Raw genomic sequence first — 27,994 nt, forward strand, 5'->3', positions numbered from 1 at the left:
TGATATAATATTGTAAGATCTGAAATATCTCTGGTATGGGTTTCCATCACACAACTAATTGGAACAAGCAGTAATGTCTATCTGCATATGGTAACTCAGGACAGGCGTGTAAACAATTCATAGAGTAAATATTCATCTCAAAAGACATGTCCTGGTAGACCTTTGTAAATAAAAATATAAAATCAGACAATAAATTCTAAATTATTAAACAACGATTACCATAGCCAAAGTTAGCGTGGAAGATGAGAACCACAGATAAGCTGTATAAAATCCTCAACATTGTGTAAAACAGACGTTTTTGAATAGGCTGTGAAGATGTCTTCCTCATCCAGGAAAGGGGAGACAGCTTCTCAGCATACTGAATTAGGGGTCTTATGAATTGCTTTAAATATGCAGTTGCACATACAGTAGCAAGACAGATAAAGGTGACAATGAAGTGTAACCTCATGGCCATGTCAATCCAGCAAATAATTTTTAACTGCAACAATCTGACAATCAAAATCAGGCAACATGTTCTGGCAACCGGAAGAGTAAAAGTGCTCAGTTCATCAAATCCCTGTGATTTATACCTATATCTGTAATATGTCCATATTCCCTGTAGTATACATTTAACCGTATTGCAGAAAGCCCAGTCTTTCAAAAATCACATAGTACTTGTTGGTAAATGGCAAAACAAGGGATACTAAAACAAGCGCTAGACCAATGTGCTAAACAGTGCAGTGCACTAAAAAAGCTGCCCGGTGTTCTACTATGGGAACTATCTCAATAATTACCCAAAAACAACATAAAAATACAATTATAGAAATAAACCTGGCGCATGTATATATACAAAAATGTGAATTAAACAAATATGTGAAAAAAACAAATGTGTATAGTCCATAAAGGATATAGGTGACTGAAGCGCCAGCAGGGCGTGAAACGCGCAGAGGAGGAGGCTGTGCTGCAGCCTGCTCTTTTACCTGTGTGTGTCCATACCAATAAAGCTACTGTGTTCAACTGTGGATCTGACGTCATTTGGCTGTTTGCTGTTGCACCGGATTTTCCTCTTCATTTCCTCATATGGCACACACCAGCCTTTAATTATGTGTTTATTGAATGATGTGTCAACGTTTCGATGTTACAGTCACGCCTTTATTAGGACGTTATTAGTTAAGTCCTGATGAAGGTGTGACTAACATCGAAACGTTGACTCAATAAACAAATAATTATTTCAAGACAGGTATGCCACAGTACTCTGCTTACTTATTTATTTGTTTTTATACAAATATGTTATCAGGAGCAATACATTGTTTAACTCTTGTTTTCAAGTATGTTCTGGGTTCAGGAAAAAAGCGTATAAATATGGGGAAGGGGAAAGCAGGGACGGGGAAGGCTCCCGCATCAGCTAAAGTACATGAAGAATTAAATAGTCAGATAATTACAGATCATATCTGGTGCAAAAGGGGACAAAGGGATACACAGAAAAAACAACAAAAGGTTCCCCCCTGAATGCACTCAGATCGACCTAATTGATATGATGTAAGGAATTAAAAGAATTTAATATATCAACAATCAATAAAATAGTAGTTGTACAGAGGGGTGTGGTAAACAGGTCCAAGACCACCCCCAAATTACATACCAAATGTGTTAACGTTTTAACCGTATGACGTACATACACGGAAAAAAGATAAGGAAGAAAAACACTGCACCTAGATAAACTGGCATATAGCCTCGGTCTATGAATGTCTCTTAACGCCTGCAGAACTAAGTACAAACCTACAGTGAGGAAGCACTTTTATCTAATAAACCGGCAGTCTCAGATACTATAAAACTGTCGATACTAAATCTGGAGGAGAAAATTCCTTAAAAGGTAATCTTTGAAATACCTATAAGTACTGAAAGCAAGGAATAATCAGACCGATAAAATATAATGATATATGTGCAGATTTCAGCGTGAAGTCACAGTAACAGCACTCACAGTTGACTCTGTATGGTCAGCATGGTAGGGTAAAAAAGACAGCTAGTGAAAGTATAGAATCCTGGGATAAGGGCTAGCACAAAGTGTGCAATTGTATAGCCCCAAGGCACGTTTCGCAGACCGTATCAAGTTATAGCCTCATAACTAGGAGTACTTGATTAGGCATAAACTTATATAATAAGGAAAATGTCTCAATAGTAATATAATAAAGTCTCAACACTTATAATATATTCAGCTGATGTCTGTTACCACATAATGATTCTAACCTAGAAACATATAGAAACATCTAGTAATGGTTCCATAAACACACACGCTGGCTTTAAGCAGAGAACTCCACTCAGATGAGCCTCATGTTTAGTATATATGCAGTACACATTGTTGACCTTTGAGAAAGCGTGCAATCACGCGAAACGTACGTCAGGTGATCACACAGCGTGACGTCACCCCGCAGAACGGTCTACTGTGATACACGCTCCAGTGACTTTGAAACTATTTTATTGATTGTTGATATATTAAATTATTTTAATTCCTTACATCATATCAATTAGGTCGATCTAAGTGCATTCAGGGGGGAACCTTTTGTTGTTTTTTCAGGAAAAAGAGGCTAGGGATAGGGAATGATCAACTTAAACCATACTAATTAACAAAATAATCATTTGATAATTATAAAGTGGGTGCAAACTGTGAACTGAAAGTGAATCAGTAAAGTGAAGAGTACACAAATCAATGTACCCCAAAGAAAATTCACTTATATGCACGCCTCTGATTTTAAAATATAACTTTTAATGTTATTACTTAAAACATATATTACCGAGTGTTTGTGTAACAGTATTTAAAAAGAAATTAAACAAAGTACCTAAATCCACTCATACATAAATGACCACTCGAACATGTTGAATTAATTATCAAGTGGTGGAGATTGTGAGGTACAAATCAGCACTGATGGAATAACCCACCAGAGATCAGTGAAATATCTCAATATGATTAAATTAAAGTAATGATACTGTGAAAGATCTGGCTAATGAGTAAATCTCAGCTAATTGTAGCCAACTCCCACATTAACCCCTTAGAGTTATAGGGCAAGAATATATTGTATATGGTCCAATAGTGCCTAAAGAGATTGCTAATAGATGATTAGAGTATTAAATAATACCAACTAGCATCCCCCACACCACACTATGAGGTATATGAAATATGTATATATATTATTATTATTATTAGACATACTCATAATATATTATTATTAGACATACTCATAATATAACAACACTGAGTGCCTCAGAAATCCACAGAAGTGGACCTCTAGCAGTACATCTGAATGATTATATATATAAGATGGTCAGTTGATAGTGTTGAAACTGAGTGTGGTAGCAACACAGGGTGCCTCAGGAAGTCACAGTAATGGACTTCAAACAGCACTTCTAAAGAGATACCATATATATTCTCATCACTTCCTAGCTGTAAGCATAGTAGGTAAATACATGAATTGACTGAGATTAAATTCACTGATCCTGCTGAAATATAAGGACACTAAACTAAAACAGCTCCATAGCGGAGACTGATGACATCATCACATGCCCTACGCACGTTTCCTTCCAGCTACGGAGCTTCTTCAGGGACGAAAACACTGAAATACAAGACTTGTATATTCCGAGTTCCAGTTCCAGTGCTTAGGATATTCATGCACGTACATATACTTATCTTGATGAATATAAATTGTCTGAGTGTCATCACACGGAGTTTTCATTCATTATGTAGAATGTCGTGTATTTCTAATTCTCTATTTAAATCAACAGGAATCATTTTTATTTCAGTGTTTTCGTCCGTTTGTTTTTAGATACATATTTATATTTTTAAGTTTTTGGTAGATTATTCAATTATATATTGATAATGTGTCATGACATTATCTTCACTTATGGGGTTTGTTAGGACTCATCATACACTACACAGGTGATTTGTTTATGTAATTTCTTTTTCTCTTAGTATTGTATTGGTGTCCGATAGTGGGATCCGTCTTAACCGGGGAAACTTCCACCCGTTGCCTCCATATATCCTCCTCCGTTCTTTGCTTACTGGGGGAAGATCTTTGCAGTGTTTCCTGTGTGCGGTCACTACTTTATCCAGGACCTTGAGAGGAACATTAGGCTGAGTCCCCAGTAATGTCTGTGCCACGCGAGCCCGGCAGGGGGGGGGGGGGGGAGCGGCGCGTGCACAGCGCTAACCGCGATCTGACAGGGAGAGGGGAGCTTGCGAGGGGAGGGGGCGTGGTCTGGGATTTGCGGGGGTGGGGCCATTACGTCACGCGGCTGGTTCGCCCTCATTGGGTGAACCGCTGGTGGGGGCGTGGCCACGCCCCCGTCGCAAGGTTTGAACTCAATTTGATTGAGTTGGGAAAAACCTTGCAGCACGGCGCGGCTGCACCTTCTGCGTGACGGTGCGTACTGGGCCCAGCCCCATTGAGGGGCGGTGCTTACACGCACAGTGCACGCCGCGCCGTGCGCACAGCCTGTTACTGGGACTGCAGCCTTACTCTTTGAAAAAGCGCACACATGCGCGAAACGCGTCAGAGGTTCTCCTCTGTGTGCTAGCATGTTGTAGCAGATCCAATAAAGCAAGTTTTTTTGCGACCCAGTCTCCGTTTTTCGGTATGTAGTGCACCCTCTTCACTCTCCGTTCTGCGACATCACATCCGGTATCCTATTCAGGCTGAGAGCACGCTGTATTTGGGCAACCAGCGCCACTAGATCATGCGTACCTGCTTATATTCTGAATTTTATGGACTTTCAAATTCCATTTACCTATGGTCTAGCTCTATGGGTCATACATCTTTGGTATACTGGGGGTCTGATCTCCCCACATGTGGGTTATCCAGACTTCCTTAGTATCTTAAGTTTATACCCTATACATGGGTACGTTTGTGTCCTGTTTCTACTTCACTGCAGTGTGCCCGGATACATTTCCAAACATTATTTTTGTTAAAATTGCACATTTATATATCCCATCTTAAAACGTTATATATTGTCTTGGATGAACCAGCACACGTTTGAGCCCTGATCTTGGAAGCCTATGCGTCCGTTTTTTTTTTCATTTGACTGAGTCGAAGACCGAGCTTCTGATTGAGCCACCTGTGCTGAAGCAGGGATATCTTGAAAACCTGCTCTCTGTTGGGGGGCTTGAGGACTGGAATTGAGCATCCCTGATACAGTGCATTAAATATATGATAACATTGATGCGTGAAATGCAAGCTTTTTCAGACAAACAAAAAGCAGTAAAATATGCTACAGTATGTGGCGTTTTCTGTTCTTTTTGCACATGAACCAATATGTGACTTCTCTCAAAACGAAACGTCAGCATTTGGGTTCCATCTGCTAGATGCAAATATCGTTTCCACTCACAGAGTTACATTTGATAGTCTTTAACGATCTCCCCAAACCTTGCTAAACATGCCAGTCCATGACTGATCCGAGTGCTAATTTACAGAATTCTCTATTTTATGGCATCCTGAGTTCTGGAAAGTCTTGTACAGGCAGTCCTCGCTTTACAACGAATGGCTTATCCAACGCTATGCAATGCATACCTATATTCATTTTTACAACGCCAAAATGGCTTATTCAACGCTCTTACGACGCTTTGCAACGTTGTGTATCTGTGTATATTTAGCACATGCTCAAAACATCCAGGGGGAGCATGTGGGGAGATAAGAGAACAATATATACAATTTAAGTGCAGACGTCAGGTGTTATATGGTTATAAAAGCTATGTCTTGGCTCTTATGGTTGATCTACTCACAGGAGCAAGGTGATATAATGAGCAGTTGGCAAATTGGGTTGCCACCCTTGAAGAGTGGCAACCCAATTTGCCAACTGCTCATTATATCACCTTGCTCCTGTGAGTAGATCAACCATAAGAGCCAAGACATAGCTTTTATAACCATATAACACCTGACGTCTGCACTTAAATTGTATATATTGTTCTCTTATCTCCCCACATGCTCCCCCTGGATGTTTTGAGCAATACTTAACCCTTGGAACCCGTGACACAGGTCCCACCAGTGAGGTTTGAGCAAGGGGTTGGATTATTAATCCTATCTGTACCACTTTTCTATTACATTCTACATTAATTTCATTCACGAAGTAGCGCCTGTTTTTTCACTCTTTTCTAGCGCTGTATATTTAGCACAGGCAGGTACCGTAGGTGTTGAACTATCTGGGTGTGCAGAGCTTATCATATACCCCCTCTGCTACAACCAATTCAGTGCTAGAGGGGGCTGCACTATGTTGCTTTGCAATGTATTTCAGGCCTTTGTTACACACACATGCAGCAGTCTCTAGATACAGGTCACATTGTTCCCAGAGAGCTGGAAATAATCCACTGGAAAATGCAGAGGTAATTACAGGCCCCTCAATTTGCTTCCATTATGGGGAAGCCAATACATGTTATTAAAGGGAAATTAAATTCTCAGTTACCAAAAATAAGCTCATTATAGACGAAGGCCAAAAAATGGCAAATAGCTCCCGTCTGATAAAATAAGATAATGTTGTTTAAGAATGCCAGAAATGCATTGATAATGACAATAGGGCCCGTTGCTCGTGTTGGCGCAAGGAGAGCTTCGGGGTTTAGTTACTCACCCTTTGCTGCCATGCAATGAGTTTAGGGACGCTTTGGCAGTGAGGTGGTTAATGATGAGTGTGTGCAGAGGGGTTGGTGCCGTGTACTAATGAAAATAGGTGGAGCAGTGGGCTGTAAGCAGGACCCAACCCCCCTCCCCGATCCTGAACTGGGGCAGCAAACACCCCCGATCATCAAACAGTGCCCCAAACATTGGTGCCCCACCACCATGCTTAAATGCCCTACATAAGGGCCACCAACAGGTCAGGATACCAGGATATCCCTGAAGCAGGAATATCTGTGGGTTTCAAATCTCTTCTCAGGGCCTTGAGTAAGAACAGTTTTTTTGGGGGGGGTTAGCCACCCACCCTCCATATGCAAATAAGTTGCATTTCCCCGTGTACAAAGGCATAGCTTATTTCTACTGCCTGGTCCCGGAGGAGAGCTGCGAAGATCCAGTAGAGAAAATAACGCTACAAAGAAAAACACGGACAGCGTGAACTTAAGCACAAAGAATAATAAGTATGTTATTCATTTGTAAAACAGTGAGACAGAAGCTCACTGTCCATAAAGACGCGCATTGCAAGTGTAAGAGTTCGATTGCATTTAGTTTTCTTATTGATTTACTGCTATGGTGTTACATTTCCTGTAACGCTTTGGCTGCCAGAATGGCCTGCTAAGCCCTAGAAAACAACCCAGGCCCCGCTTCCAGCAGATTTGAGTTGATCTGATTTTAGCAATGACTGTAATATCTACAAGTGCATTTGAACACTTTTGCTGCCATTGAGGCTGTGCAAGGAGTGGCCGGCTTCTCTGGCAGTGAAAAGGTTAAGTTAAAGCCACCTGTCCGATCAGGACTTCTTGCACATATAGGTTGGGCTACAAATGAACTAGTGCTTAGCAATTCCCACTCCTGTGGTGGGAGGTAATAATAGATGAGTGCATCATTATGACAGACTACAGCTGCACAAATTATAAGGTAACCTAGCCTTGTCCCTCAGATAAAAGCTTTGTCTTAAATCTCTCGTCAAAATACAAGGCAGCTGTGCCTAATATATTGCTTAGGCTGCGCTTATAGTGCCGGCAACGGCGACCGATGACGTCACCCGTTACCATTACAATTCAAATTTAGGTGACTTCGCTGCTACAAGGTCAGGGATGTCAGAAAAGGGGAAGGCAGAGGGATGGAGAAGCTCTCTGATTGGCCACAAGGGCAGACTGTCGCCCTAAAAATGAAATAACGACTACCAGATTTTTGGTAGCGCTGTCGCTTGGTCGCGTGCAATATAAGCGCCGATAAGGCATTTGTTTTTGACGCGACATCGCGTCCCTGGCACTATAAGCGCAGCCTTAGTTGTGTCTTTCAAAAATAGCCTATTCATCCTGATCTGAAATGACTAATTAATATGCAACACCATGCAGGCTATTTTTGTGACCAACTTGAGGGAGGAGGGGGTCGCAAGGGTGACTCTGTGGCCTTAACTAGTTGTGTCTCGGGAACCAGTGAGCGCCCCCCCCCACCCCCCCAAGGTTGGGGCATTGAGGACCAGCTGCAAGGCTCATGGATATTTAACCCCCCTTTGTCCTCCCAAAATATAATGGCTTAAGCCAAATATGTTGGTGACGCCTTGTGGCAGCGAAGGGTTAGTAGGTAAAAACTTTTGAAAGGAGACAATAACAAAATATGTGCTTTGTAGAATCGAGTGCCGCTCGTGCGTCAAATCGAGGTATAACCAAGCAACGTAGGTTGAGAAACACTTTGCTAGATAAATTAATTCTCCCCCAATACAAAGTTCTCTAAGAAAAAATAATGATGCATTAAAGAGAAGGCACTGAGGCTCTAAACAAGGACACGGAGATTAAGTCTGGCTCAAATCCCGGTGTCAGCTCCTTGTGACCTCGGATACGTCACTTTATCTCACTGTACCTTGGGCACCAACAACATAGATTGTAAGCTAATCTGGGCAGGGACTGTGTCTGTTATGGAGAGCGGGGCCTGCATAAGAAAGCAGCCCTTCTCCCTCTGCGTCGTGACATCAGTTGATGATGTGTTGTCATGACACTGCCACTGCCACTGCACCCCTCGTTAGATTTCCTGATTGCGCCCCATGGGAACCATTATTTCTAACTGTACATATTTCCAAAAATAACACTGCACTAAAATTTGAACACAAAACAAAAACAGGCTTCTGCGTGTGTGTGTGTGTGTGTGTGTGTGTGTGTATTCAATCAATGTTTATAGTGTCACTGACCCCAACAATAAATGGGCTTTGTTAAACAAGCTGACCATGTTGTCCTGGCACATTTATTGTTTTTGTTCATTAATGTTACTGAGGCGCTGATTTATCAGCACAATGTGCAGTGCCCTGCGAAATATTTCCAAGAAGAGCACAATACACCGAGATGTGTGTCTGTGCCGTACTGTACGGGATCACTTGCATTGCTGTAAATCTCAGAACCAGAGGTGTAAGAGGACGCCCCATACAGTACGGCAGACACACATCTCAGTGTATTGTGCTCTTCCTGGAAATATTTCGCAGGGCACTGCACATTGTGCTGATAAATCAGCGCCGCAGTAACATTAATGAACAAAAACAAAAAAGATCTCAGAGAAATGTACTGAGGAACAGAAAACAGATGTATTTGAATTCTTGTCTTAGAAAGTGCATATTTTAGTCCTGTAGTGAGCTAAATTGTTCACTAGATATGGAAACGTATTCATTACATCAGGGGGGCTCAACTCCAGTCCTCAAGCCCCCCAACAGGTGAGGTTTTCAGGATATCACAGCTCCAGCACAGGTGCTTCAATCGGAGGCTCAGACAAAGACTGAGCCTCAGCCAAAGCCTGAGCCTCAGCCAAAGCCTGAGCCTCAGCCAAAGACTGAGCCTCAGCCACCTGTGCTGAATCAGGGACTATTGGAGCCACAACAGCGAACTAAGATTCAGCTTGCGGGGTTCACTAAATGACTGTCAGTGCAACAGCAGAGGACCAAAGATGCAAAGTTCTGTGGGGAAGATTATGACCAGACAGACAGTCACTAGATACAATTGGTTCACTGCTAGAGAGAGGGCAGGTCTCAAAGAGGGGTGTACCAGAGCTTGTTTCAGAAGAGGAAGGGGATGTGACTTTGTAAATGGCCGTTATAGAAACAAAAAATGCTTGTTGCATTATAATACACAAAATGTAATTTAGAGTTGTTTTTTTTGTTTTTGTTTTTAAATGCTACAAGTATTTGCTCACAGTACAGAACTGATTAATTAAAAAAAAAAAAAATAACCACACGTAGGAAATTGCTTGGACTGCTGCTTTAAGGCAATGGAAGCTCTGTGAATCAGCTGCATTGCTGACCTGAGGAAGAGAGGAGAACTCTCGAAAGCTTGTCTTATAATATCAATTGTTAGTACAAATAAATAAGGTATCACCTAATACTGAAGTACTCATTTATTCTGCAGTATTGTAACTGGACTAACACAGCTACTTAATTCATGAATCGCCAATGTAAGAACATGACTTTCTGCATTGTAAATGTGCATATAAGGGGGGACTCCATTTTGATTGCTGGATAACCATTTTTCTATAACTATTCTGTACTAACGTTCAAGTCTCAGGAACTAATCACATGCCATATGTAATTGTGCTGTGCAGGCAGGTCTGAGAATGTGTCTTGACCTGTCACCTATTTATCTTTAGCTGAACTGTGTTTGTTCAGACTTATTCAGACTTATTTTTGCCCTGTAGAAAACAGGAACTTGTCTTCAGCCGTACCGGGCATAAGTTACACAACAATGCATTTCACAATATACTGCCATTTCCTTAACGGCCTCCTAACTCGGTATTGAGCCCCTTTCTCAGACCATAAATAGTCTAACTGTCATTTTGCTGAGATAGACAGACTGTGAAGTAAAAGGGGAAGTATGTTCTCATATCTGTGTTATTTTCTATGCTCAGGTTTGCTATATAAACCGGCTGTAGACCTTCAATAAATGAGAGAACAGTTTCTGACAAAGCTTCCCTGGTTGTTGTCTGACTCAATTACTGTCTTCTCCCGAGCTCGTCCGCCATTTTGTTTTCCCAGGTCATCAGCGCTATAAGAGTGTGGTAAATCCTCCGGAGGTTGGAGTCGTCCTAGAGTTGGCAGACGGTGTATTTTCACGCTAAGACGTTGGAGAATACAAAAGGGCACTTATTTTCATGGTGTCAGAAGTGGGATAGAAGCCACATTCGGGGTAAGTGTACAAGATATATATTTTATCTGTATATTATCCGTCTGTGTCTTCTTGCCCAAAGAGCCCATAAGGTTCTAAGGTTTAGAAGTTTTTAGAGTTACCGCTGCATCGGATGATCCAAGGTTAAGGAAAAACCATAGAAACACTTGAGTAAAGGCTCGAAGTGAAGTCAGGATTATATGAATCCTTGACGGAAGTATATACACAGGGTTATAGTCCCTGTTGAGAGATAGGTACAAGCGATATAGTTGGGTATCTGCTTGAAAAACTCTTATAGTGTCTGTGGGAAAAGTGTATTTTTTTTTTTTTTTAAGGGGGGAGGAGGATTGTTTTACTATAGAATCAGACAATCCTCCAATCACGAAAGCTCTCTACACCGGTAAAGCTATTGTGGTGCAGAATTCTGGGAGTTAGCATGCCCTGCACAATCTGTACTCTGCAATATATTGGCTAAAAATATAGCTAAACAAAATACTGTGCATCCAATATCCAGTTATCTATTACATCCACGGCTTCCGGTGTTACTTTTACACCTCATATACCGGTAGGTTCTTTTAAATTCACCGTTTTGTCTTTATACTGAACAGTATTGTATTTTAATTGACGAGTTAATAAACGTTATGTTCTAATTTTCTACATTAAGCATCCCTGAGCACTGAATATTGTTTAATCTGTGGATTAGGCAATAAAAGGCATCTATTGTTTTAGGAGTGCTCCATTTCTAAAGGGGTTACTTTCTCTGTCCTTACTGTTCTAGTACTGTATATCATTGACATATTCATAACCACATTTAGTTGCTGTTAAACCTCAGGGAGGAATTGGAGCTGTGTCTGGAGCCAGGTGAAACCTTTGCACGTGGTAACAAATTCTGCACATTTACAGCAGGCAAAATGTTTCTGCAACGACATGAAACCTGATTGTACTTGAAGGGTCCTGTGTTAGAACTCAAGTGATATATACATTATACAGAATGCACAGGGAGCCCTGACCCAGCGGCCAGTTAGACTCCGCCGGAAGTAATAATGCCGCAAAATGTACATGTGAATGTGGTGAATTCTAATTTAAAGCGATGTATGAGCCACCAGTTGCAGGTAAATGAGAAGCTGCCCAAACTGAGTGTAGAGTATTTTTATTATTTTTGGTTATGACCGTTACCCCCTTTTCAGATCTGTGTTATAAAACTGCCCTTTCCAATGAAACCAGCCACACATATCGGCAATGTCATTCCCACAATGCTGCACGGCACTCCAGCAATGTAATATACCAAGGGTGGCCACCAGCAGGTCAGGTGTTAAGGATATCCCTGCTTCAGCACAGGTGGTGCGCTACCTGTGCTGAAGCAGGGACATCCTTAACACCTGACCTGCTGGCGGCCCTTGAGGACTGGAGTTGGCCACTCCGGCAATATACTATGCTTCACTTCCACATCCCAACAAATACAATTTACATTAGAGGTTTCAAAGAACCAGTAATTGCTAGTTTATCACCAACAATTACACCATGTTCTAGTTTTTGCAAAGCAGACTTTTAAATCATGTATATGAAAAACTCCCTTTAGTACCCATAGGCTTTTACCATTTCACACAATTAACTAATATGGTACTGATCACACTCACTTCAGCTTTGGCAGAGAAGTACTTTGGTCCATGGGCCAAAATGAGCAAGAATATACTTCTTTTCGTAACAGGCATATTAGTTGACAACATCCTTCCACTCAAAGAGCACACACAATCCGATCCATACAAACCCAAGAGATAACATGGCTAGCTGGTGACTGATAGAACACTACAGTACAGACACTACAGTAGCAGGAAGGTTAATACAAGGCACAATGAGATATCATAGGACATAAGAGAGAAACAAAAAACATTGTTGCAATGGGGATATTTTAAAATATTTTAAAATGGCAAAAGTATCAATCTACTTTTAAATTTGCCACCCTCAAGAAAACTGGAGCAATATCTTAATTCATTCTAAGGCCTCGGCCATGGTTATTGCTGGCGGGCGGAGGCGCGCTGAGGCTGAGGGAAAGCGGGTGCTTTCCCTGGCCTTAGACAGCACGCCGTCTGGGGGCGGGCCAGTGACGTCACGGTGCTGGTTCGCCCTCATTGGGCGAACCGCTCATGTGACTGGCCCTGCGCTCCGGCAAGCGCGAAGATTTAAAATTTTCCTAAGACCTACGCTTCCGCAAGCGCGCGGAAGCGTAGTCGAGCCCCTACTAAAGCCACTCTCATTGCGGCTGTAAGGGCTCAGTGCCGAGCAGAAGCGCGCCATCGCCCGCAAGCACTATCCATGGACGCGGCCTTAGACGTAGACTGAAAAGCAAGACATAGCACAAGTACTTTCAGCCCATGTTACGTATACAGTATATCTTGAGGTCAACGTATAAGGGTATTCTAAACCCTGCTTGTGTCAATAAAGAAATGTGTGAGTAGCATAATAAAAGCGTGGAGGAGATAAGACACACACCACACTGTGATGCATCAAGGTCTTGTTCTGGCGTCATCCGATTCTCCCTATTTTCAGTGTCTGTGGGAACAATTGTGCCTGGCCAATAGATCCAAGTCAAATGAGAGCAGCTTGATGTGGACACGAGCAGAGAAAAACCCCATAGAACCACTTGATATTAGTCCATTTGTATGCACCAGAAGCTAGATACATAACTCTCAACATTATTTATACAAGGGCTCCAATTGTTCACCCAACAGACTTTCTTTGGATTGCTTTTGTTTTGAGAAACATCTAGTTTCTCTCTGCAGGACTCATCTGAGCAGGGATCCATAGTCTTTCTTCTGTCCCACAGGTACTGTATATATGCAAACAGCAGGGAATACAAGCTAAAACAATCACGCCTTCTTTGTTATAAAATGCCTGAATGTTCTGCGTGAAATGAATAAAGTACATTTGTTTACTGAAGTCACGCGAAGAACTGAGAAGTTAAGAGTGGTCCACATTAGGAAAGTCTTGTGCACCATTTGCATAAGTAGACCATCTCACAGTGGAGATGAAGGCCTTGTGATTTTCAGTACTGGAAGGATATGAGTGTGTTAATTTTATACACAAAATAGGATCTGTTCCAAAACACTTTTGTAAAATAATTCACATATGGAGAATAATTCAATTTGATCTCGTGGCAAAATCGTCCATATTTTGAGTGTGCATAAACATCGCCATCTTCATTAATCACCTGTCAGAACAGAACACACAATTAAACGTTGCTGGTTTATAGAATATTTGTGCATTCATTCACTCGCTAGAATCAATTTGAACCTTATGCAAGAACTGCGCGGGTAGATACAAACAACATTCAACATCGTGTGGCCACCTTCAAACCTCTCATATTTTAAACTAAAAGTCCACAGATATCCATGCTGGCAACACGCAAATTAACAATGTCACTTACTCAGACAAGAACTGCCCATTATGCAATTTCAAGGTAAAAAAAAAGCTACTAAATATCAGGTATGAAATCACAACATACACCGAGTACCTTATTGAATGATCATTTCCCCCCCAATTTCAATAATCTACTGTAACTGTTGTACTAATATATATATTACAGCAGGAGTGGCCCACTCCTGACCAGTTGGTGGCACTTGAGGGCTGGTTTTAAGGATATCCCTGCTTCAGCACAGGTGGCTCAGTCAATGACAGCCACCTGTGCTGAAGCAGGGATATCCTTAAAACTTGACCTGTTGGTGGCCCTTGAGGACTGGAGTTGGCCACCCCTGTCTAACAGTATGAACACAAATAATTGCTACACAATATTATCCTCCTCTTAGAAAGGGACACCCTCACCACAATAACCGCGCGGCTTTTTTCACAATGATGGAGACGCGTAGAAGAGTTTTCCCGATGGGACTCACATGATCATTAGCAACATCGAGTAAATCTTTGACTCTGCAGCCTCTCACCCCACCCACTTCGTTGCAGATTGAATCTTCGATGATGACGTAGTTCGCTTTGTAGGAACTGAGTATCTTATAGATGTCCTCTGCGGATCTCATGCCGTAGATCTGATAAATCTGTCAAATAAAAATATGACCAAAAATAACGATTTGATTTTTTTTTTTAATAAAGGCCATCTATTACTTTGGGTACGTTTTGAAACCATTAATTTTTCAAATAAATAACCACAAATGTAAAAAGCAGCATTGGCGCCCATCTCACACTGTTCTCGCATATATATTAATATATTAATATATATATATATATTAATATATATGCGAGAACAGTGTGAGATGGGCGCCAATGCTGCTTTTTACATTTGAGCATACAGCTATATTTGCACATATATATATATATATATATATATATATATATATATATATATGTGCAAATATAGCTGTATGCTCATCTGCATGTCTTAGGCAGGTCTGCAACCCCGCCTTTCCCCATTATCACCCAGCATACAGCACTTCCACTGCAGCAAGGGACTCTGGGAAATGACATGCAAATGAGCACACAGTGTCACTTTTTGCCTCAATAACCATTTTTAACATGGTTCCCTATAGGCTTAAGCTTGCTGCATGGTCACAGCTTTGAGCACAGCCAGGGTTAAGGTGCATACCCAGAAAACCACCCACAGACAACGGTTTCGACCTTGATGTGTCTCATCAGTGTGGGGTTGATTTTACTGGGAATGCAAGAGAGGCTATGGGATAGGCTAAACCATAATACTGAGTTAAGTTATGGTGAGTAAAACAAGTGACAAAAACCCTCCTACATATATATGTCATACATAGCCCTGCACGGACACCGGTTTCTCCTGTATTCAAGCAAATCAGTTTGCTTCACACAACAGTCCTGCAGATGATCCACTCCCACCTAGAGGCTATGCAACTAAATGCAGGGTATTGCAGAATAAAGGCAATACAAAATGACATTTGTAAAGATCGTTCTAATTGTTTAAATACATGCAAATATATCGTCGGGAAGGAAGGTCCCCCTTTGAAAGTTGCCGCTTATTCTAACTAAATTCTCACAATGCAGCTCGATTGGTCTCAAAGAAATTTGATCTTTTCTGCTCACGTCTGATTGACTACAGTTATATATTTATCCTAGCTTATTTTCATACATTAATCAGGAACAGCAGGAATGCTCAACTCCAGCGCTTAAGCACCCCACAACAAGTCAGATTTTCACGATATCTCAGCTTCAGCACAGGTGCCTCTGATTAAGCCACCTGTGCTGAAGCAGGGACAGATTGTGCCACCTGTGCTGAAGCAGAGATATCCTTAAAACCTGACCTGATGGTAGCCACCCCTGTGCTAGTTGCTGCCAGAAGAGCCTGCAACATATTAGTAATGACCACCTGATAGTGAAAGGGTTAAGACAAGGGGGCAGGGAGCTCTTGCTGTATAAGCACTTGCTGAACACACAATGACACCAGACAAAAGAAAGCAGTCACTGGAAATCAAACCCCTCCCAAGTCTTAGCTCACCACTTTTACATATGAACGTAAACAAACCAAAGTACTGTGTATTGCACCTTTAGAGGGATAATGCAATGGAGATTACTGCACAAACAAAATGGAAGTAAATCATTCATACGAATTGGATGCTTTGGGTTGGAGCAATTCTGCCTCTCCTCTTCCCCACACTGAATGAAAGGCAATCAATGCCAAGGTCGTCCACCAAAAGGTCACCGGAACAAGAGACAAGCTCAATGATTGCCTGGAACCATTGTACGTCACAAATAAATGAATCTAAAACTGTTCTCTTTCCAGCATCACGCAGCCTGCGGAAAATGTACATGTGCAATGCTTCACACCGTCCAACTAATTAACACCGTACAATCTGCTGACCTTCTCCCCCTCGCTTACAAGGAGCATACACTACTCCATTAGATTGTAAGCTCTTCGGAGCAGGGGCTCCTCTTCCACAATGTTACTTTTATGTCTGATGTACTTATTCCCATGACGTGTTATTTGTTATTTATATGATTGTCACGTGTATTACTGCTGTGAAGCGCTATGTACACTAATGGTGCTATATAAATAAAGACATACATACAGTACATACTCAAGATCAAAATGAACCTTTCTATTTGAATCCTTCTCATCCTATTGTTGCCCGTGACATTTAGTATGGATTGAATGGCCTGCGCTCCTATCTTTGTTGCAACAGAGAAGACACTGGGCCGGGGGAAACCTGGGAACAGGGTAGGACAATGCTAAATGTCTTGATCTTTTGACATTGAATTTCCCGAATGTACCTGTAACTAACGTATGTGAGGAGTATGTACCTGCAGCTTGCGTTTCAGGGCACTGCAAAGCTTAGAATAGAATGTAAACTTCTCCCTTGCAACTAAATGGCACAGTAACTTAGCCAGCAAAACAAGCAAAACAAGGACATCTCTTACATGTTCATTCCTTTTCATGAGGTCTTCATCGTTATAAACAGGCAGACTGGTTACCATCCAACCAGTGCAGAGCTTAATCGCACCCATTAACTGTGGGCTCCCAGCAAAAACGGCAGCAAGGGGCGCCTGACCTCTGCAAAACAAAGCAGGATTAAAAAGTGCACAGATATAAATATATATATATTAAATAAAGGGATTCTCTTAACTCGTGTTTACAAAAAGAAAGCAGCTCCAGGTTAAAATGTAAGTTATTTGCACTGTTCGAAGCTATTGTACCAAGCAATCAAACAAACACAGCATTAACACACACACACACAGTTTTCTTTCTCCTTCCTTGTTTTAAATAAATATACAGCATATATTTTATGGGACAGTATCTCAAATTATCCACCAAAAGGTCTCAAAAAGAAAGTAAATACAGTGTGCTCACGTCTCCGTGCTCATTTGATCTTCATCAGGACAACGTGCTCAGATACCCTCTACACAACGTGCTCAGATACCCTCTACACAACGTGCTCAGATACCCTGTGTACACACAGTTCTGTTGGCGTCCCCACTGTACTTCACTTTGCACAGGACACATTCCATTTAATCTCAAGTTCCATTCAAATGTTAGTACACCGGAAGAAGAAACGTGGAACCTTTGAAAGCTTGTGGACAGCTAGGTCTATGAAGATCTACCACCGTGGTCCATGTAAAGCCTCAGACAGTGCAACAAGCATAATGAATTTGCACTCAATGTTGCCTTTATAACACATTTCGAACTCTGCTCACCCCAATCTTAACCTTTCCTTCATTAGTTTAGTGCCGTGTTGGGATATACAATGGTGTATAATGAATCAAACTGTTGTAGCCTGCCTTACTAAGCCTTCCTATATCCCTGTATTACATGTTTGTGCACCGTATCCCTGCTATAAAGAGGCAGTAAGAAATGCGGAGTCTGGGCCCCATTCAATGGTATTTTCAGGTCTCAGCAGAACACTTTTCAACTCGCTGCAGCAGTGAACATTCACAGGCATGACATGTAATCCATAATGTTATTAACGGAGAATGGGAACCAGCCTGGCAGTTATCTGCTTGTGTGCTGTGAATAACAGAAGTTCAATATTAACACACAGTTCCACACTAGAGAGACAGGTTCCAACGCCTCCCCATAATAACACCATATACTCTTTCATTCATCAATGAATCGGCCAGTCATTTTCTATTTATGAGAAATATTGATTGTACTGCTGGGGCCACTTAACTCTTTCACTAGCAGAGTAGTTTGCATTGCAAAGCAGAAGGGTTATAAATCGCTTCCTCCCTATTAATAATAACAACTTATTTATATCACGCTTTTCTTCCAATGGGACTCAGAGCACTTCACAGTTACAAAAAGGAGAAAACATTTAAGGTTATAAACGAGACCAAACACAAGGAAACATACAATACAGGCTGGGACGGTGCTGTAGCTATGAAATGCCGGGCAGGTTGCGGTTCATTATTTAAATGCCCGAGTAAGCAGGTAGGTCTGGAGTCTGAAAAGTACAACAGGTCCTTTCAATCTCACGCCATGATACAAGTGCATACAGAGCTGTGTGGCCTCGGGTCTCTCCCTTCGGTTTCCTGGGCCTCGGGTGCAGCAACATGCAAAGTTCTCCTGGTTTGTTTCAGAACTCTTAGCTCTCACAATCCACTGGCCTAATGTTCCTACAAGATGGCAGCCGTTAAGGAGTCAAGGGCCAACGTTTTTTCCAAGTTTCAACATTACGCTGTTAACCCTTTTGCTGTTGGAAGGACTTTCAACGTATTGCTTTTCAGGAGTTACAGCTAGAGAATGCAAAACCACGTGAAATGTTCATTTCGTTTCTGTTAAAGGAGCAAATGCACCCCGCCCTAAACAAAAAAAAAATGTCCCCTAGGTGGGAAGCAGGGGGGCTCTGGAGCTGAACCACATTAAATGTCAGCTCCTGGGACCCCCTGTTCCCCCCGAAATACTTACCTGTGGCGATGCAGGTACCAGTTCTGCAGGTTTAAAGCGCCCGGTTACGCGGGCCAATAGGAAGCCGCAAGGGATGAGGTCACAGCTTCTTATTAGCCTGTGTAACGTGAGAGCTTTAAATCCGCCATTTCAATAGCCCCACATAGCCCAGACCCAGCTGCTACAGGCACCCCCTAAGTAGGCAAGTATCTCGGAAAGCAGGGGGTCCCTGGGGCGGAAATGAACGCAGTTCAGCTCTAGTGACCCCCTGCTTCAATGCAATAACTAGAAAAAAAAGGGAAGCGGGATTGAGAGTCCGTGGCCTGGTCAGAGCTTGCAAGCGACGCGCCAAGAATGCAGTCCACGTGCGTTACCATTTTGCGATAGTTCTCTAAAATGGCTAGTCTCGCTTAATGCAGAGACTATAAACAGGGCGCACACCATGTGCTTTGGGAGGGAACACAAGGGGAAGAGGGAGCGTTACACACACAGTAGGCAGCGATCTAATCATTAAAATGGAACAATTACGTTTAGTTATATTGGCAAGAGGGTGGCTCCTGTGGGTGTGGGGGTCGTGATCATTGTGACCAAGACCTTGGTAACAGCAGCCATAAAAGACTATTAATGAGTGGGACCTGAGAGGAAAAGGTCTCGACACTGCTCCTACAGTATCTTTCTGGATGTGGATAGGCCTCAATCTCGGGGTGTGTAAGGGCACCAGAAAAACTACCTCTGAGGGAAGGGTAGTCTGATGCCCCCAGTTATTCCTCGCCAACACATGAAACTGCAGGGACAGCGACTGGGAGGGTAGCTTCTACTTCTAGAAGACTGAGGAGGTGGAGGGATGGCCAACAGAGGGATTGAAGCAGAAACGGAGAAGGTAGATGATGGTGATGACGAGGAATGTGATGTTCATAATGTAGGAGCTAAAGATGTGATCCTTAGTGCCACTACAAATGTTAGTGGAGTTGGTGGTAGCGGCAGGAAAGACGGTAATGATGATCGTAATGATAGTCAACCGGACGCAGCCCCAGCTGCAGGGTTTAGTACGGAGAGAGAAATCCAATGAGAAGTGAGAGTCTAACAAAGACATGTGAAGCTGCTGCTGCTCCTGACACATAAGCCAAATACTGTACCAACATGCATCATTCGTTCTTTAGGACTGCTGCCTTGTTCGGGCCCCTCAAAAATGGTATACAAATTATTCTGTTAGCCATTGGCAATAATGATGATGGCGGTGGTGGTGGTGGATACTAGTTGGTGGGGGTAATAATATCTATGCCATGGGCAGGATGGCACTGGCGTTAGGTCAGTCAGCTCATGCAGCGCTATTGCAGCTTATAGACTAAGAGCCTCTGAAGCTCTCTCTCCTTCCGCCCTCCCCGTTTCTGCACACAACACCCAAAACTCAGAAGCAAATGGCGCAGGTCACGTGTGCTTTTCATACTTCCATTCTGGTGACATTTTAGGCACTTCCGGTTACGCTACCTTTTGCGCACCTTCCCCAGTTCTGCAACATTTTGATGCTGCCATTTCACGAACCCTTAGAAACATGGCGTGTACGGAAAAAAAAGCGGAAATATAAAAAATAATAAATTTTTGCAACGGCATTTTTGATCCTTTCGCACATGTCTAGTTACAGCCGCCGCTGACAGCAACAGGTTCCAAATGCAGGAGCATCTGACCCATGACTACGTTTAACTGCTATGTTATGCCAGCTAGAACCAACCTTCTAGCTATTAAATCCCCAAATCCCAAAAGCAGGACTTCAAATAAAAAGGTACATCCCCAATAGGACGTCACATAGGTGTCTTCAGGCGTAGCACCACTTGGTACACATGGCCCTTAGTGTTTAGTCTCTATAACGCAGAGTGTAATTTTCACACTCGAGCTGTAAAAGGGCACGAAATAGGCTGGGTGTGTTGCAGTCCAACAGGTAACACTTACTTTATCCAGTTCATGAGTTCCACCTTGTCAGGCTCGTAGGTCTCTTCCAGTTCTGAAAGTTCAGCGATTATCTTAGGAAAAAACTGGCGAGATAAAAAAAAAAAAAAGGCATGGCAAAAAAAAACTACTTAATAAGACATAGTATCTTAATGTTAGAACAAAACTAGTTATGCATTCCTTCAGGTACAGCGACATCATGCTTTATGCTGGTAGGGAACACGAGGGCCTAACTTATCTGCAGCTAGCAGAGTTTTATCAAGATCTACGTGACTTACAGGACCCAAACTGTGAGCAGTGCCAAACGGGAGCCTGCCTTTAACCACTTCAGTGCTGGAGGAGACGGCAACGTACTGCAAGCACCAGAGGATAGAAGAGCAAACCTCTTTCCAGCCCCCCCACCCCCCGCCCCCACAGTGCCAGACAGCTGCACCCCTCAGCCAATTAGGGTGGATCACAGCGTTGTCATTGCAGAGAAATAATATATATATATATATTTTTTTTTAAATTGGAAATATATATAGATATTTTTTTTTTAAAGCGGTAACATAAATGCCCCGATCCAGTCATGTGACGTTACCTCTCTCCACAAGCTGAAGCCAATCACAGTGGGGACGGCAGTGCTTAAAATGAGAGCCTGTAAAGAAGAAGGAGAAAGTGTTCAGTGATCTTTTGAATTGTCACTTCAATAAACAATGTAAATTACCTCTTTCCACCCCAAACATGAACGTCTCTGCTATACATAACATTTTGCTGGCACAAATAACCCGCTGAGCTTACAATTTAGTTTTCTTGCGACTGGGTGATTGAGCCCCTTACCCAAAGTCACCAGAACAGCGGACAACGGCATTCAAACATCTCAATGGCCGTGATATTACCACTACGTAAGCCCTAGTCATAAAGGGACACTATGCTTCTCCCCCTTTATAAACCCCGTGTCTATCGTTCCATAATGTATGTTTCCAGGTGAGACTACACCTTCAAAGCAGTAATCCTGCTTTCCTTGTTTTACATTTATAGTATTGAAGCAGGGGGTCTCCGGAGCTGAACCACGTTAATTGCAGCTCCCGGGACCCCCTGAGCATCCTGAGACACTTCTCTTCCATAGCGGTGCTGGTATCTTTGTGCATGCAGCAGCTCCGGAGAGGCAATCGGAATGGCAGCGTTTAAATGTTCCCCCGGGCCCAATAGGAAGCCGTGATGTCATCCCTTGCGGCTTCCTATTGGCCAGCGTAATCGGAAGATTTAAACCTGCAGAGAGATATCGCCCCCCCCTACGGAGGTATCTCTGGAAGGAGACCCCCTGATTTAAACCTATAACTATTTAAAAAAAAAAGGCAAGCAAGATTGCTGCTTTAACATCTCTGAAAAGTGGTGTACTCTGCACTAAATGTTTCACACTGGCCAAAATGCGGATGCTTGGTTGCCGGAGATTTGTTAGGAAGAAACAGATCTTCTCTTGCATGGAGTGGAGTGCACACTTTCTCATAGAGCAAGATACAAAAACATTGACTTGACCTAAAGGTTCAAAGTAGGAGCGAAACGTTGATCGTCGAATAAACCTTCACCTCTATTTGCACAGGCCCAGAGGAGTGCCGTCTTCTTTCTTGGCTATACAGCGATATACACACAAACATCATGAGTTTCCCAGATCCTAATTCAGCGATTCCCAACCTGGGGGGGTGCGGGAGTCTTGGAAGGAGGGTGGGGGGTTAGGGTGACATGGGGGATATACGCACGGAGAAAAGACAAAGGCCACAGACTAACAAACAGAGAGAGGGAGGGTCAAGAGATGGAAAGAATTGCAGTTTTCCTACATCAATGACCCAATAAATATATTCCCCTGCATGGAATCCCTATTCTATTCCATGGGGTATTTGGAGGACACAACCCTTTGCTCACTGAATACACAAGTAGGGTCCCCCACAGGCACAACAAATGCTTCTGGGGGGCCCAGTTTGGAAAGATAGGAAATCACTGCCCCAATGGACAAGTCTGTGTGTAACACATGAGGGAGATAAACAACAACAACAACACAAAAACACAAGAAAAGTGTAAAGGAAATCTGTAAAACCAAAAAAAGGAATCTGACAAACTAAACCGGACAACTAGTGCCAGGGAGTGAGCAGCGGATTGCCAGGGAGCCAGGGAGCGAGCAGCATAGTGCCAGGGAGCGAGCAGCATAGTGCCAGGGAGCGAGCAGCATAGTGCCAGGGAGCGAGCAGCATAGTGCCAGGGAGCGAGCAGCATAGTGCCAGGGAGTGAGCAGCATAGTGCCAGGGAGTGAGCAGCATAGTGCCAGGGAGTGAGCAGCATAGTGCCAGGGAGCGAGCAGCATAGTGCCAGGGAGCGAGCAGCATAGTGCCAGGGAGTGAGCAGCATAGTGCCAGGGAGCGAGCAGCATAGTGCCAGGGAGTGAGCAGCATAGTGCCAGGGAGTGAGCAGCATAGTGCCAGGGAGTGAGCAGCATAGTGCCAGGGAGTGAGCAGCGGATTGCTTGGCACATTAAAGGGGCTGGCACGGACCGCCAGCAGATCATGGCCTCTCTAGCAATGGACGGGCTGGTATAGCTCAGGGGTGGCCAACTCCAGTCCTCATAATGACTGAACCTCTGATTGAGCCCCATGTGCTGAAGCAGGGATATCCTGAAAACCTGACCTGTTGGTGGCCCTTGAGCACTGGAGTTGGCCACCCCTGGTATAGATCATGCCATGTGCCTTGGTAATGATGACGTACGTCATGCACGTGACATTTGGTTACTTGCATTAAAGCCTTACCAGCAGGACTGGGTGCACGGCTCGGAGACGGACCCACTTGAAAAGCGTCGTCCAAAGTTCAGGTGAGCACACGCCAAAGGCAGCGAGCACGCAGACATAAGGCGTCCATATAAACTTCATGCTAAGGTGCAAAAGAACACAACACATTATTCCATCCCATTTACAGCCACATTGAACTCACAGCAGTCGTATGTCAAAAAGTTATATCAGGGATGCTCAAGACCCCCAACAGGTCAGGTTTACAGGATATCCCCGCTTCAGCACAGGCGGCTCAATAGCTCTCTGTGCTGAAGCAGGGACTGATTGAGCCACCAGTGCTCAAAAAGGGCTTGAAGACTGAAGTTGAGCAGCCCCGAGTTACATAAATGGGCCTATTTTCTTACAGGAATAAACAGACACGTGTAAGCATTTGTAATCCTTTGATGTCAGAGGGGACTGGGACACATTGCCCTGGCAGGTAAGGGGTTACAGGATTTCATGTTTGCCGTGCCAGCAGTGGGAATAAATCACCATAACATGAGAAAGCACAACCGACTGACAATAACACTGCCAATTCAGAGCCTCAATGGAAAAACAACGAAACATGGTCTGATTTGTATATAGACTTCAATAACCTATTAACCGTATACATGTATATATAAAGGGGTAGGAATGAGACAGAGTCCACTTACCCTTCAAACACCATCGCCAGGGAGCCCAGCAGAAGTGTGTGAATCACGTGGTAGACGACTTCTGGCCTGTCCCCTATCCGCCCCTCCTCCAGGGTGACTTTACTGTTTATTGGGGTCCCGCTGAAAGCAGCACAAAGATGCATGCTAAATCAGAACGCCCCCTCACAAGTCATCTCCGACCAAGCATGGCCTCACAGGACAAGAACAAGTGGCCGTGTGTGTTTTTTACATGAGCAGATGGAAAAGCGTATCGGTTGATTTCTGTGTTTCAAGCAAAAATGAAGCAGTAAAAGTATGCGAAAAGACCAATGAAATATGTTTAGCATAATGATTGGTTAAAAAAAAAAAACAATTCACGGTTGCGTGTCAGTATATGACAATTTAATATAAATATACATATATTTATTTGTATGTTTACCAGTGTTTTAAAAATAATACTTTTTAATACAGTATGTTGGATGCTAATTCCCATAGGAGGAGAGACAGTTGGAGTGAATAGGGATGAATTATGAAACTTCTTTTATATATATATATATATATGAGCATACAGCTATATTTGCATATATATATATATATATCTAGATATAGATATAGATATATCTATACATGCAAAGGCACACTACTAATAAAGCAATGGCATGTTTAGGCAAGTGCATGCAACATAACAATCATACAAATATATACTTTACCCAAACTGGAGTATGAAAAAAGAACCGCCCTAATGTAATATAAGAATACATTGTAGCTACTGAGCTACACTGACTGAAGGATTGATTGAAACTGAAAGGCAGCCATTTAGTGAACCCTGGGAAGCAGGATCTTTCTTGATCAATCACTGGAAAACTAATTGATCAGCAGCTTATGTAATTAATTTTCAATAAAGGTAATCAAAGGCTGTGTATATATATATATATATATATATATTTTTTTTTTTTAAAGTGCCGCTTGGACTGCCTCTTTAAGGACCGTTGTGATCCCTCACTTGCGATGTGCTGCATCTTCCTTTTCCATACTCCAGAGCTTCTCCAAGATTGGATACTATTACACCGCCATGAAGAGCCTTAATGGTGAAGCACTTACCTAAGTCTCCTAAAAATGCCCTGAGATACTGAGAAAAGACAAATAAGCAACACCAAGACGTAGAAAGGCAAGAGGGAGGACTGGGTGAGCCGTAACAGGTACTCCTGGGAGGGGAACTGGAAGGATTCCTGGCACAGCAGCCAATTCACGGTGAAGTTTCTGGTTAAAAAGAGACACCCGTGGAAGCGAGATTAAGGAGGAGCTCATGAAATGCAAAGTACACACTTTCGAGAGGGGGGAGGGGGGAGGGGAGGTTGTCTGTAGAGCACATAGCTACTCAATGTAATATGATTTTTTATTCTCTCTCTCTCTCTCTTTTCTCCCCCACCCCTATCCAAAAAACATAGACATTACTCTGTCACGTATCAAATGTAATCCTTTCCTCAATTGTTCAAGCGCTCAGCTAATATTTAAAGAAATGCCACTTCTAATCAGGGCTAGTCAGTAAGGTTTAAATCGCCACAAATGAAACTTAATTCATAATCTATTTTCTTGAAATATCACCTGTATGGGGTTTTTCCACCTCGTTGAGAATAGGCGGCCCCCCAGAGACCCAGGTATATACTTATTTTGAATAATGTTTCTTTGAAGATGTCCGCTATTGAGTGGAGCCGGGTTTGGAATGTGGGAGCTTTCCCCAGTGAAATTCTGCGTTCCACATTCCAACGCAGTTTAACTGACAAATTTAGGAAAACTTCTGTCTAAAAGGTAAGCTCGGTTTTTCCAAAAGAACACCTCCTGTGGGACCACGTTATCTCCTTTCCCCAAAATAAATCGAACAAATATTTCCCCCAAAAAACTAACCACCTGTCTGGCTCATACAAGGATCCCAAAGTGGTCCGTCAGACCACTGCTTTCCCCAAGGGCTCTAGTTATTTATTTATAAAATGTTTTACAAGGAAGTAATCAAATAAAGAGTTATGTCTGCACACCAAAATATGTATAATAAAAGCAATATCCTTGCGATTAGAGGTACCGGTGCTCCGTGGTTCAGGGAAAAACCTGTCTGGTATAATTTCAAAGTATATGAACAAAGTGGAGGATCCAGGGCACTACAGATTTGTAGAAAATAAATTAATTAGAATAAATTTATTTTCTACAAATCCGTAGTGCCCTGGATCCTCCACTTTGTTCATATACAAGGAAGTAATACATTGAGAGAGATCTCTCGTTTTCAAGTATGTCCTGGGCATGGCAAATACATGGTTACAAATACATAGTAACATTACGTGAACATGGTTATACATTATATACACAGATTGCACAGTTAAAGATAATATATGTTATAGGCGTATGTAACAGTTAGTGGCCCACAAATCTCATCAACATTAACATCTGGCGGATGTCTTCTACAGTCTATGGGGCTTATTCTATATCTTCAGGGTCCCCTTAAATAACTTCAATGGGGAATTTCGGCCGAAGAGAGCCTGATCAGACACTTTGGCATATAAAGAACCAGCCCCTGTGTGAGTTCCATCACTGCCATCAGTTTTGTCTTATGTACTTTTTCTTGTTACAAATCTCCCGCTCTGTTCAGAAGAGAAGCGATTGAATAGAATATGGTTGGGGAGGGTAAAATGGAGCTCTCCCTACAGCACTCTAAAGGTTACCATGGTAACCTCAGGCACTACAAATTAGGGACGGAAAACATGATTTATTTATTTTTTAAACACAAATACATTTTCTTTTTTTAAAAGAGCCCAACATGCTCAGGTGGCAAGATACTAAACACTTTCAGCTAAACTAATAAAGGCTTCAGGAGGGGATTGCGGCTTTAACGTGCATATTATACGGGTATATAAACAGCTCTTTGGGGCACGACGCAGTGACTTGGCCCATATCAGAGCTTATCCTGCTGTGAGTATTGTTGGCGATATCACAGTGTTACAGAAAAGAGAGAGAGGAAGAGAGAGAGGAAGAGAGAAAGAGAAGTGCTGGAGGATGTGAGGAAGTCCTTCGTGGAGATGATCAGGGATTTAGGGAAGAGCCTCTCACCAGGAGGTTGGGGCCAACATAGCAGGAGCATTCTAACACGCTTGGGATAGACCCAAGGCTTACCCAGATAGGACAGGAAGGGACGGATCGAATAGGATGTTATACAGCAGACAGGACACGGACAGACTGGGTGGGATAAGTGGTCATTCTCTGCCCTCACATTCTAGGTCATCACGTTTCTAGTTGTCACTTACTTGGTCATGTTAAGTCCAAATTTGACTTCCAGGAATCTCAGTATTTGTCCATTTTCCTTATGAGGAACCACAGTCTGAAAACCCAAAACAGCCACTACGTTACATGCAGGTTATCACTTCTCCCGGCTACGTTTCAGAGACCACAGTGTCATGCATGCGACAGGGAGAATGCCTCTCGCACGCTCAATCGCAACTGCGAATCCGCGGCAGCGTAT

At 42.8% G+C, this 27,994-nt stretch overlaps 1 protein-coding gene across 2 annotated transcripts in view; it reads right to left on the minus strand.

Annotated features, from left to right (window-relative positions):
• Window positions 1-11,902: 11,902 nt before the first annotated feature.
• The window catches only part of DPY19L4 (dpy-19 like 4), a 36,427-nt gene continuing 20,335 nt past the window's right edge, over window positions 11,903-27,994 (minus strand). For both annotated transcript variants that reach the window (XM_075582704.1, XM_075582703.1), the window contains exons 11-19: window positions 27,780-27,853; window positions 25,591-25,749; window positions 24,511-24,630; window positions 23,840-23,960; window positions 21,643-21,699; window positions 21,066-21,148; window positions 17,156-17,288; window positions 14,659-14,817; window positions 11,903-13,979 (exon numbers count right to left, since the gene is read on the minus strand). In XM_075582704.1, the coding sequence (XP_075438819.1) occupies window positions 13,815-13,979; window positions 14,659-14,817; window positions 17,156-17,288; window positions 21,066-21,148; window positions 21,643-21,699; window positions 23,840-23,960; window positions 24,511-24,630; window positions 25,591-25,749; window positions 27,780-27,853 (1,071 nt within the window). In that variant the 3' untranslated portion in view covers window positions 11,903-13,814. The remainder of the gene's footprint in view (window positions 13,980-14,658; window positions 14,818-17,155; window positions 17,289-21,065; window positions 21,149-21,642; window positions 21,700-23,839; window positions 23,961-24,510; window positions 24,631-25,590; window positions 25,750-27,779; window positions 27,854-27,994) is intronic.

This window comes from Ascaphus truei, chromosome 2, assembly GCF_040206685.1.
Source record: "Ascaphus truei isolate aAscTru1 chromosome 2, aAscTru1.hap1, whole genome shotgun sequence".
Classification (NCBI taxonomy): Eukaryota; Metazoa; Chordata; class Amphibia; order Anura; family Ascaphidae; genus Ascaphus; species Ascaphus truei.